General features: G+C 37.3%; 2 protein-coding genes across 2 annotated transcripts in view; both read left to right on the top strand.

The window, feature by feature from the left end:
* Positions 1–84: 84 nt before the first annotated feature.
* On the top strand, positions 85–5,657 carry LOC107069948 (transient receptor potential cation channel subfamily A member 1). Its single transcript, XM_089179056.1, is given in 11 exon segments — positions 85–1,127; positions 1,859–2,478; positions 2,733–2,985; positions 3,119–3,201; positions 3,203–3,322; positions 3,408–3,629; positions 3,732–4,057; positions 4,115–4,373; positions 4,449–4,742; positions 4,855–5,108; positions 5,169–5,657. Coding segments are annotated over 10 exon segments (2,373 nt in total). The 5' UTR covers positions 85–1,127; positions 1,859–2,085; the 3' UTR covers positions 5,338–5,657.
* Positions 5,658–7,526: 1,869 nt separating this feature from the next.
* LOC107069921 (protein pangolin, isoforms A/H/I/S) overlaps positions 7,527–13,288 on the top strand; it is a 199,238-nt gene continuing 193,476 nt past the window's right edge. The window contains exons 1-2 of the mRNA XM_089179055.1: positions 7,527–9,565; positions 9,758–9,833. Of these exons, the coding sequence (XP_089035181.1) occupies positions 9,416–9,565; positions 9,758–9,833 (226 nt within the window). The 5' untranslated portion in view covers positions 7,527–9,415. The remainder of the gene's footprint in view (positions 9,566–9,757; positions 9,834–13,288) is intronic.

Below are 13,288 nucleotides of genomic sequence, written 5' to 3' on the forward strand. Positions count from 1 at the left end.
TCTATATGTGTGTGTGTGTGTGTGTGTGTGTGAGAGAGTGCATGCGTGCTTTTTAGATCTACATATTCATACTTATATAAGTTTAGTTGAAGGGATATCCATGTAGTACGTACTGACGTAATCGTACGCATATTCGGCCGATAACGGTCACGTTTAAGGCCACCTATATCCATCAGTCAAGTTACTTTCCTGTTTTGAAACATGTCCGAGGTAGAAAACGTTATCCGTTATCCGTTATTCATTTCTATTTAGCGGATTCGATATCAATACTAATGCATATCAAATAGTCCAAGTTTGGTAATGAAATGTTATGTCGCTATTTACTTGCTCTATCGAATACCTTTTACGTTTAGTTTAGCGATAAACGTTAGAAGGTTAAACTAAAATAAGAATAGATTATGATAATGCACAAAGATTAGAATTATGCGAGTTTTTTCAAAGCAAAATTTTTACTACTAACATCAGCAAAATATATTCTAACAAACTTATAAATCAGACTTTTCTTGGTAATATAATCGAGTTGCTTTTTTCCTCGTTGATTATTAAAAAATTAATTATTCTTAGGGAGAAAAAGAAGGAAAGTAAGAATATCGATTTAATAATGAATAATAAGATTTACGATGGTATCTATCGGAGTAAGTTAATTCGAAGGATGTAAACAGGATGTTGTTAAGAGTACGTTTAATTGCCCTGATAAAAATGGATCGATCGTTAATCACGACAGATTACATGAAATTAGAGAAAACTTTCTGAAGGTTTTAAGCCCGGTGTAACGCCCAAAATTTCGACGTTTTTTCATGAATGACTGAACCTCTAATATGCAAACATTTTGTAAAAATAACAAAAGTCCGGCATTTGAATTTGTGGTTTCAGATGACTACGGAAGGCTGTATGCTTCCCTGAGATAACCTACTTTTTTGTCGAGGACTACCACTTTGACTTAAAAAATCATAAACAAATGTATGTAAAATGAAGTGAAAAAAAAAATTTTTCTCTACACTTGAAGACAGTAATAAAAACATATCTAAATTTCAAAACAATTGCGTTTTATTTTGATGTATAAAAAAAATTGATGAAAAAACGTCGAAATTTTAGACGTCACACCGGACTTATTCATACCTTAAGGGGTTATATACAGTTAGAATTTTCAAAAAATCGATTTTTTTTTAATTTTATTTTCTTAATGTACATATATTTAAGAATACACACAGAAAATTTCATATCGTTCCGGTGAATATTTTCAAAGTTACAAGCTAATTTGAAAAGGCGTTTCAGAGTGCTTGAAGTACAAGGTACAAACTTTAAACGCGTTTTTCTCAAAATGGTGTTATCAAAGTCGGTGACCAACATTATTTGAAAACGGCTAAACCGATTAGTCTCAAATTTTAACACGACCTTCTTAAATATATTTTTTAGTAATTAATCGAAGATTTTTTCTCTCCGATAGATATTTTTTTTTTTATAAACAATTTAAGGCCGAAATTTTGGTGAAGAATCGATTTTTTTTTTTTGAGAAACCGCCATTTTGTCAAAAAATTTTATTTTGCTTATTCCTTCGATTAATTACTAGATTTAACATTATTTTAACGAAATCTGTTTGGTTTTTTAATTTAAGATGATCCAGTTCCGAGATATAGTGGTCACCGCAAAACGTCTTTTTTGAGAGGAGCTCCTGGAGATCAGCTGTAGCTCTTTTTCAAATAAATATTTTTACTAGTACTAAGTCTTAAAATACAGTTAAAAGATACCATAATATGTGTATAAATTTTTGGATCAATAAATTTAAAAGGTTTCTCAGAAAAAATTCTGGAAAATTCACTTTTTTTCGGCCGTCTAACTGTATATAACCCCTTAAAAGTTAAGAAACTACTCACATCCTTTGCAAAACCACATCCTCCTATTACGAGGAAAATAGTCGGCCTTAGCTTTAATCATATAGAGTATACGTTGCAGTTCTTTTTGAGTATTTGAAACGTAAGCACACTATTGCGCAAAAACACGTAAACGACTACATCAAGTTATATTTTTATGCGTAAAAAGAATATTGTGATTTGTTGAAGTATAAATGAAGTAATCGTTAAAAGAATGGATGACAATCCAAATCGAATAAAACTGATGTTAGCAATAGAGAACGATGATATTGAAAAAGCATTAGAAATTTTAAAGGAAGATAACAGCAATGAACTTCTTCAACCGGTCGGATTGCTTAGAATCACCGTGGTACATTTGGTCGCTTGGAAGGGTCATTTAAATTTGTTGAAACAACTTTACGAAAGAGGAGCTAATATTAATACTTCCGATAAAATTGGTAGAAGTGCCTTGTTTTATGCCGCGCATGCTGGTCATCTCGAGGTTACCCAATGGTTATTAAAACAGAACAGCTTAAAAGAAACTAAAATTGGCATTGAATTCTGCTGCAGGAGGCACGATTTACAAAAACAATCAACGGATAGAGTCGATAGTCTCATTGGTCAAGACGTTAGTTTGATCATTATTATTGCAATTATTTAGTGCTGCTATTTCGTTATCGTTTCATTTTTGTTTTTAACAATTGTCGTTAAAGTTACCTATGTATTGAAAAAGTGTACAAATAAAAAATATTCCTTATTTACTTCAATTGAAAAGAAAGTAATGCTATCAAACGCAGGTCGTAGTAATAAATAAACGAACCGATAACGAGTAGAAAGTGATAAAAATTACAGGAATGCAACAATGTATTATGATTACCGTAGCTGCCGGTACCAGAATGTTGCGGTAGAACTCCTTTGCACCAAGCAGCAAAGAATAATCATTTGGATGTAGTGAAAACTTTGGTGAAAGCCGGTTCAAACGTTAACGCACAAGACGAGCGTGGTAATACAGCTTTGCTTTTAGCAGGATATAATGTGAATTCCAACGACGTTATCGAGATGTCGAATTACGTTGAAATTATCGACGTTCTCGTTTCCGCGAAAGCTTCAACCAATGTCATAGATTTGAAAACAGGTATATGCAATCATATTATCCACGGTGTAAAAAAAAAGAATCTCATTATAGAAATGGAGACAAGTTATTTAAGAAGTTATTGAAAAATGATCAAATTGTAGATAATACAACTCTGACGCGTTTATTTCTACAGGTTTAACGGCATTGCATCATGCAACAAAATTGGGTAGTCCAAAAGCGGTAAAAATATTGCTCGATGGCAACGCATGTCCTCTTTTTTCAATGTAACGACACGAAGAGTACTCCCCTTCATGTCGCAGCATCCGATGGAAACTTGGAAATCTTAATAATTTTACTTAAAAAAATACATCAGAAACACATTGACATACGCGACAAGGTGAGACCAATTTCTTTAGTTAAAAATCCACGACTTTTCATACACCCTGCATATGTATACAAGCCATATGTTTTTTTTTTTACAGAATGGTCAGACAGCTCTTTATCGAGCTTGTTATCAAGGTTATCGTGAATGCGCTCGAGTTTTGATTGACCACGGTGGCAATTTATCGGCAGAAACGAAAAGCGGTGTCACCGTTATTGACGCCGTGTTTGCCCACATTACAAGTCCAAGATCGTTTCTATCGGACATTATGGATGCTTGTGTTCAATTAATCAGTCATGAAAATATTGGAGAAGATGCTCGCGTAATTGGCTTTAGTATTTCTTCGTAAAATTGAACGAAATGAGCATATTATTAAAAAAAAAAAAAAAAAAAAAAAAAAAAAAAAAAAAAACGTTTATTTCAGATCTCCGTCGACTTCAGCATTCTGGCACCCCAGAGAGATCTTCAAACCAACGTTATCATAGCTTTCATAACTGCAACTTCGAATGTCGAAAAATTGGCGATTTTGCAGCATCCATTGATCGAAACGTTTCTTTGCTTGAAATGGGCCAAATTGCGTTTCTTTTTTTTCCTTTATTTCCTCTTTTACGTCTTTTTCGTTCTCTCCTTATCAATCTTTGCCATAACTCTTCTTCGAAAAAGTAATTATTTCATACCACAAATCATACTTTTCTTTTGTTCAACCATATTGTTACTTAATAACAGTATCCAGGTTTCGTTGTTACCAAGGTAATTATTATCTATAAATTATCTTTTCTTATATTATAATTATTTGAATTTTTACAGACATTACATGAAACAATTCGAAATATGGTTGACCTTCATAAGCGCTGCATTATCATTCATGGCTTGCATGATCGTCGATAATCACCAGTTCATCATCATAGATACGAAAAATGAAATATCTACTCCCAAATTTGTGTTACATCTCATCAGCATCGCCATTTTACTGGGCTGGATAAAAATGATGCTGCTGATAGGACGTTTTCCAACTTGGGGATATTACGCTCTTATGTTCTCAACAGTCTTGTCGAATATCTTAAAGGTTGGCATGGTAACAGTTTGCATTTCTATGATAATAAAAATCACTTCATATCTTTTCGTTACTCAATACTTTTAGGTACTCCTAGCATTCACCTGCATGATCTTTGGATTCGCATTGAGCTTTACCGTTTTGTTCTACGAGAACGAACAGTTCCATGATTGCTGGAATTCCATCGTAAAGATCATAGTAATGATGATGGGCGAATACGATTACACGGATCTTTTTCCAAACAATACCAAGACTGATAAGTTTTTTCTAACTTTTACCGCTAAGGTCATCTTTCTTGGCTTTGTATTACTCATGAGTATGGTTCTAATGAACCTGATGATCGGCCTCGCCGTCAACGACATCCAAGGTTTACAGAAAATGGTATATACTCATATACATACGTACACACTTATATACAGATACAAAAGGCAAATAAGGAGTAGTTACTTGTCAGAGCAAATAGAAACGATTTCACTCGACTCTTTATTTCCAGGGCCACATTCGTCGATTGCTCAAACAAGCGGAATTCGTGGCACATTTGGAGAAACTCACGTATGATCAACTTTTTAAAAGCAATTTGTTACATCCTTGGTTTAAGACAATCGTCAATTCAAAACGCTTGGTGCAAACGAAAATTGTCCTGAACTATCGTGACAATAATCTTTGCAAATCCTTTCGTGGAATATCTCTTGAATTAATGGAATCGTTGTTTCTTTTAGCCTCGAAGAATAATCAGCAAGATAAGAGGTATGTATATAATTAGATCAATTAAAAATTGTCATAATCTAAATATATATGTCGTTTCAGTAATCTAATTGGCTTCAAATCACGTTACACTGGAACAAAAGTAATGTCTTCGTTAATTAATTTGCAAGAACAAGTTCATCAACTACAGAAACTTCGTAAACCGTCTATTTCTGGAAAACATTTGAAATTACGTAGGAAACGAACAGTGGGTAAGAAAATTGCCACCTAATAGATGTCTCGGCGCTATCTAAAACCAAACTAAGATGTGTTGTTTATAAAAGTCACCTTTTCCCTCTCATTTACCTTATAAGGTAGTTGCGAATTATTTTTCTATGTGTACTCGATGAAAAACAATATGTATATATATGTACAAGTATATTCCAAGTACTTCTATAGATATGTATATATACATAGGGGGAGAGAGAGAGAGAGAGAGAGAATTTATAAAAATTATATAATTATCTTTCAAATCTAAACCTTTTTTACAAAGTTGTATCTAAATAGTAAAAATGTGTCTTCTATTGAATAATAAAATATTTACAAATTTAATTATATATATATATATAAGTACATACATGTATATCAGCATTACTCGGCCGTTAGGAATATCGTCTAGTTGCGTGCAGGACGTAGGTAGGTAACGTACTTAAACCTTACGAACTTTGTGAAGAGACGTAAAACACATAGTCGAGTATAAGTCGATAAAGTAGAACATCCTCTTATGCACCGAGTCAGACCGATGCCGTTCTTATTATATTCCCTCACCATTATAGATGTCCCTGCTAGACCATTAAAATTAAAACTGATTTTTCAATTTATTTGAAAGATGTAAGAAGAAAATAAACATATTTATGTATTAAATTTATGTCGCAACTATAAACAAGGATATAATTATAATAATATTATTGAAAAAAAGAATCAAAAAATAAAAACAAAAGAAAATTTATCTTTAATTCCAAACAAAAGATTCAATTTAAATATTAGCCAATCATAACGAACGATCGTCATCTATCGAAATTGGTCAGTTTTTTGTGTGACGTTCAAGTAAAAGCAAGAAGAAAAAGAAAGATCAGTGAAAATCGTTGGTACGGAAATGGAAACGTGCAGCGGTACATGACGAATTTAGAAGCTTTCACGACATATTAAATTTTCAACATCGTACGAACGATTATATACGTTTCAACGTGTAGCCGCGATTCGTCGACGATCACCGTCGTAATTTCGAAAGCAATGCACTTAAGCGCCATTTTTTTCTTTCTTTTCTTTGAACTCGTCGTCGTCGTCTTCGTCGTCGTAGTCGTCGTCGTAGTCGTCGTCGTAGTCGTCGTCTTTGCAGAAAACGCGTAATGCTCGAAATTTTGTTGCGTTGACTCTCACCTCGTTCATAATCCCAGAGAATTCGTTTAACGAATATACGTGTGCGTGCAGTACATACCACTTATAAACGTATACGCGCACACCAACGTAGTCGATATAAAAGTGTGAACTCGGTCGAGTCGCCGTTGACAAAATACATATGCCAGCGCGTAAATGTTGTTCTTCGTGTACAGATTTCCTCGTTTCTATGGAAATTACGCGGCGTTAAACTCCTGCGACCACCGATCGTATTTCCAATTACGCAATTGGCATAATTACGATAATGTATATACATACGTAACACTTATATACATGGATAAACGGAGGAATCGAAGTGCTACGAGTAAAGGGATTACGCGCTAAAATTTGAACTCATTAATGGCGCTCATTTTCGACCGTTATCGAACCCCTATCGAGATCCGTAAATACAACCTACGAAATACTCTATAACTAAACTAATCTTGAGTCCACTCATAAACCGTTCATGGCTAATATTAGAGTGTTTTGTTAATTAAAAAGACATCATCCGTGCAAAAGGGTTATTAGAATGATACGAACGTGTTCACTATCGAAGATTTGAAATTTTTACGTAAGGGATAAAAATATAAATGAATCGAGGAAGGGATAGATATATATCGAGGAATTTACAAAAAAATCTATCGGCATCGATTGTTGGATCAACGCACGGTTAGTATATGTATATACATATATACATTCTATACATAAGTCCAGTGTACATACATATACTATATATAGAAATTTGTTTCTTTCTTTCTTTTTCTTTCTCTCTTTCTCTCTTAGACAGTCGATGGAGTAGGAGTAGGAATCAGTTGGATATAAGAGAGGAGATGGAGGGAGAATCGGGCTCGGTCGGGCGGGCTCGGCGGGCGGTCGGGTTCGTTCGGTTCGGTCGTGGTTGCCTGCCATGACTGGCCGGTGTGTCTGTGTTGCGGGGGGCGAGGTGGCGCGTCGGCGCGCCGGCGAATACGCCGTCGTGATTGGTCGTCGCGTGGGAGAGCCGCCCGCCCGAGCTCGGCGACGCCGGCAGTCGGCACCGAGCATTCAGGCGGAGTGGATCGACCGATTTGGTATCGAAACACGAGAGAGAGAGAGAGAGAGAGAGCGCGAGAGAGAGAGTAATTGAGAGACAGGGTAGTAGCGCGCGCGCACGCACCAGCTCTCTCTCATCGCCGCGTACATCGTGATAGAAAAGGGATAGAAAGAAAGGGAAGGATAGGTAGATAGGTAAATAGGTAAATAGATAGGGAGAGAGAGAGAGAAAGAGAAAGAGGGGAGAGGGAGAGAGAGAGAGAGAGAGAGAGATTGTTGGAGGAGTGTGTTGTTGTTGATATATAGATATATGTGTGCGTGGGTGATTTACAGTAGCGAGCAAAACGTACACGTCTGCTGGAGCTTAGTCGCGCGGGGCTGCTCTCGGTCGCTCGCGGTACTTTAATTGCTCGGTATCCCGCGAGCGGGTCACGATGGCCGGCCGGCGCGTGGACCGGCACCAACATCATTACAACAAATATCAGTATTATCGTCGTCATTATCACGGACTACTACTGTCATCCTCTTCGTTATTCTCGTCCTCGTTATCGTCATCGTCTTCTCGCAATCTCGAACAGCCTCTTTTTCCTCGTCGTCGTAGTCGTGGATTCGCCAACGTGCTTCGCCAACAACACGAGGATAAAACACATTACCGACAGAGTTATTGTTGCGGACCAACCTTTTTTCTTCTTACTAAAAACATAGAATTGACATCGGCAACGACAACAACAACAATAACGACAACGTCAGACGCAGTAGCAGCAGCGGCAACAATAGTAGCTGCAGCAGCAGCAGCAGTAATAGCAGCAGTAACAACAGTAGCAGCAGCAGCAGTAATAGCAGCAGAATCGTCGTCTTCTTTGCGAGGATCCGCGCTGCGAGAAAAGCGCGAGGCTCGGCTCAGTTGCGCCGCGCACTAAAAGAGCGCGCGGCCACGCGCGCGCGTCACACACGTATATCTATATATACACATACATACTTTACTTACACCCGCACGCAACGCACGCCTCGTCGCGACACGTAAAAACATACGTCCTATCCGTCTCTCTTTCCCTGTCCCTTGACTCTTCTCTTTCTCTTTCTCTTTCTCTCGTTCTCTCTTTCTTTCCACTGTTGTATCTCTCGTCTTCGTTTATCTCTGTCTTCTTTTTTGGTCCGTTTTCTTTCCCTCTTCGTGTGCCCTTCCTTTCTCCGACGAGCGACCCTCTCCTTCACATTCTCGACGCTGCCACCGGGGTGTCTCTCTTTCACTTACTTTTTTTTTGTTCGCGCGTGCGACATACACACGCGCATATTTGTGTTGTTTTCTTCGTTCTTCTTTTACTGTGCGCGCGGGAATATTCAGCGAAGAAAAAAAAGAAATCTAAAGAGAAGAAAAGAAAGAGTGCTTGAGTGCTTTGTCGAGCTAGTAGTCGTGTTGTCCCCCGACCTAGCCCCTCAACAACCCTTGTTTCACGAATCGTGCGTTTTTCAGTGTTCCGCCCTTCCCCCCCCCCACCCCTTTACTGGAAGTGACCGAAGGTGAACCGAAATACTTATTGTCCAGTTCGATCTCGCGAATCGTGGTTCTTAGTCCGACGGCTGGAAAAAGTACACTTGTGAATTCGATGAAAGGCCAAAGAAGAAAGTAAGAAAGAAAGAAAGAAAGAAAGAAAGAAAAAGAGAACAAATTGTTTAAGTTTACGAGTCAAAACAGGGATAAATTTGAATTTCCCGCTTAGGTCCTTCCCTGTTGTATACTGCGCCTCAAGAAAAGAGGAAAGGACAAGGGGGAAAAAAACGCGACGTTAACGAGGATCATTGTTGAACGTTATAAATATCTTTTGGTGGTGTTATTTTTTGTCGGGGAGGAGATTAAGACGACGACAACGACGACGGTGGCCGTCGCTCGGCCCGCAATAATGCCGCACGTCAGCAGCAGCGGCGGCGGCGACGATCTCGGTAGCGAGGACGAGGTCAAGGTTTTCAAGGATGAGGGGGAGGACGAGAAGAGGTCCTCGGAAAACCTCACCGAAGAGAAGAGCTCCCTCATCGACCTTACGGAGTCCGAGGTGCGCTACGATAATCATCATCATTATCATCATCATACTACTCCTCCTACTACTACTACCACTACTACTACTACTACTACTACTAGTCTTCATCCTCATCAGTACAACTACGTCCTACGTCATTCTTCTATTCTTACCGGGAGAGACGGGACACCAACCCATAAGGACGATGATGTGTGTGTGTTGTTGCAGGAAAAGGGCTCGCTCGCTGGGAACTACGCTACGACGGGCAAGACGTCGGCTAGGTCCGACCTCAGTCCCGTTTTTGGTGAGTCTTTTCTTTTTATCTTCTTTGTTTTATCTTATGTATGCATGAACTTTTATTTAAAGCAACAATACTCGATCGTCGTTTATTATACACCTAGGTTTATGTCATTTCCAAAATGCGCTCCTACTTTTCTCTTATATTTGTTATTTTACAGTTAATATTTTGTATGATTAAAGTAGCTTGTATTTTTCCGTAAAATCATAAAAAGCGTGCATATCAAATTTCATTTGAATTTGATTAAAATAGTAGGAGCTTCTGGAGAATTTAAAACACTGTAATTAAGGTGATTATATTTAATAATTTTTTATCTCTTTTAAATTCATATATTTATTAGCCTACGGTTTATTGAGAAAACAAATGAAATTCGTTGTCGAATTAATAACTGTAAAGTACATTTCTTTGAATTGTTCCATTAAAAAATTGTACAACATTTGATTCGGTAATTTTTATTTTGCATTTTTTTTTTGTTTCCAACCTAGAAAAAAGGGTATACCAATTTGTGTGTCAATTTCCGGAAAAATTCAATGAAATAAACGACGTTAAGTCTAACCGAGCGTAACATCGTCGCGCGCATAGTCAAAGAGAGAGAGGGAGAGAGCGAGAGAGAAAAAGAGAGAGTGAGAAAGTAGAAGAAGAGAAACAAAACAAAAAGTTGTTAATTAATAAGACAATTTGATTAATTTAGATGGGAATAATCTTATTCTCGACGCTTTGGTCGATTCCTTTCTCAGATCTTTGAAATAAATAAACGATTTTATTGCACCGAGGAAATGCGTGTCCACGAATTATTCGATTAACCGAGAATTTCACGAAAAAGTACTTTCGAGCACGTGGCGTTTGTGCATGTAGGATGGTAGTAGAGACAGGTAGAGAGAGATATAGGTGATAGGTAGGAACGTTACTAAATACATACACCTCGTTTGAAAGAGAAATGTTCCGATCGATCCCAAACCATTATCGTTCGACTGGAATACTAAAAAGTGCCCCTTTGTTTCGATATTGAGAATCTCATCGGTATATTATTATTATTATTATTATTATTATTATTATTATTATTATTATTATTATTATTATTATTATTATTATTGTTATTGTGACGCCTTAATTATGTGACCAATTATCTAATTAAACTGATACTTTTTTTTATCGTTCCTTATCGTACGTAAGTGATACGCGTGCAGCAGGGTTATTACATTTCTTTTTCGGTAGTAGTAATAATGGTATCGACAGTAGGCTGTTATACATAAGAAAGATGTTTATAATCTTTATCTTTCGAATCAAAATGATTCCATGTAAAATTAATTGAAGAATTGTGCAATATATTAATGCGAATTACGTGTAAACCGTTATCTCGTAAAGCAACGTGTCTCCTCGTTAGCATCTACTCATTTTCCAATTTAATATCATGTCAATCCTCTCGTCTTTCTTTCTCTCAGGTTTATTCATACCTTGTCGCGACGTCGCGAATCTTGATTTTTTTTTTTTTTTTTTTTTTTTTTGACTCGTTGGGTGCGAAGGAGAAAGGAAGAAAGAAAGAGGAATCCAGTCCAGTTGGTGGTGGTGGTGGTGGTGTTCAGGTTCGGAGAGAGAAACGCCTTTGGAGAACACGTTTTCAAATGGTCGATTTGCCTTCGGGCGTGAAAATCGTTCATGTTTTATCTCTCTTTCTCTGAATTCCTTTCTTTCTCATTCTATCTTCTTGCGGTAGCTTGACATCAGAAGGCGCCAATTCCGTCCTCCTCCTCTTCCTCCTTCTCCTCCTCCTCCTCCTCCTTGACATACCGAACGATCTGATAAGCTTGTCTGTTCCTAACAGATAGTCGGAGGATATCTCGACTCGATTTCTTCGATTAATGTCGTTTAAGAACGATCGAAATGCGATAAGAATCGAAACTACGACGACGATATCGACACTCGACTGTGGAACTCCACTCGATAACTCCTCCAATCGTCTTATAGAGTTATTGACCATTTGATATAAATAGATAAAAAGATAAGCGTTGCATCAGCTGTTTCTATTAATTATTGCTGTTAGGATTTAAGCGAGGATTTAATAAATCCGGCGCTTATTCAAAATTCCCGCTAAAAGGTAACATGGCAGGTAGGTAGGCAGGTAGGCACCCCTTCTTTTAGACACCCGTCGATGCTCGTTTTCATTTTTAGGAGCTCCTCGTACGTCCAAGAAATATGCTCGATCCGCTCGTTAGCTGGACCGCCTACCAATTTTCTCTCTCTCTTTCTCCTTTGATCCCTTTTTTTTGTTGTTCTCGTGTCCATCTTAAATCTCTCGCGTCGATCATTTACCTCTCAACTTTCAAACTAAACATTATTTCATCTTTTCTTTCCTATTTTATTTCATTGATATATTTCTTTGCTTATTGATTTTTATCATTTCTTTTCTTTTGATTATTCACATCGAATCGTTTGATATCCAAGTTCATTTGATTTCCATTAAAACTCGTTACGAGAGATAACGCGTTATGTTTAATATCACACGTTTAATTAGATTAACGTCAATCCAAATTTCCGTGTTTTCGTATTTTGTAGAAAAAAAGGAAGAAAGAAAGGAAGAAAGAAAGAATGCGCGTTCCTCGAAATCGTATGAAGAAATTGACGACAGTTTAAATTGAAAATGACACACGGTGGTGGTCAACTTGTATCATCATCTTCACCACCATCGAAAGATTTTCTTCTTCCTTGTTTTCAACTGACCTAGTTGCGTTCTTTCTCTGTCTCCTATTCGGATGGACTTCTTTGTATGTCAACTCTCTGTGACAAATCGTGTCCCGTCGCATGCTACATAGCGTTCGAGTATGTTGCCAAAACATTTTAACGAGTAACGTTGTTCGTCGAAGCCGATCTTTAAAGTTAACATAAAGACGACGCGTGTCGAGAACGTTCGAACATTCGAGATACAAATGCTTTATGCTAGAAATAATTTTGGTATTCGTTTGAAATAAAAAAAAAAAAAAAACAAAAAAAAGAATATAACTTGTGTTTCTCTCGACAAACAAATTTGTCCTATTCTGAGATATTGTTATAACAAAATTCCAATTGTATTGTTTGAATTTAGTCGACATTTTTAATTAGAAATGTAAAGTTTAGTTGAGGTATATATCGTAAGTTGTTGTTGATACACGTTGTGCATCGTTGTTTGTCGAGCGAAAGCGAAGGTTCGTTCTCGCTTTCAAAGAAACATGCGGAGAGTACATTATATACGTCGCGGGCTGCTTCGTAATCGCTTAAGTGGTTAATTACGGTGCTTCGAGGAAAGCGAAAGAAGGTTGAGGTGAGATTAATCTTCCCGTCGATTACTTCACCGAAGATCCGTTTTTAAAGTGCTTGGTGCTCCTCTCTCAAACTAGTTCCTTTCCTGACTTGTACGATCTTTTTTTCGGATACTATACCTTCTTGTAAAAGGATTTTTTGAATTAACTCGTCAATTTATCAAACCA

The sequence above is a fragment of the Polistes dominula genome, unplaced genomic scaffold (assembly GCF_049000335.1).
Source record: "Polistes dominula isolate Pdom_NZ unplaced genomic scaffold, Pdom_raw_medaka contig_37, whole genome shotgun sequence".
Lineage (NCBI taxonomy): Eukaryota > Metazoa > Arthropoda > Insecta > Hymenoptera > Vespidae > Polistes > Polistes dominula.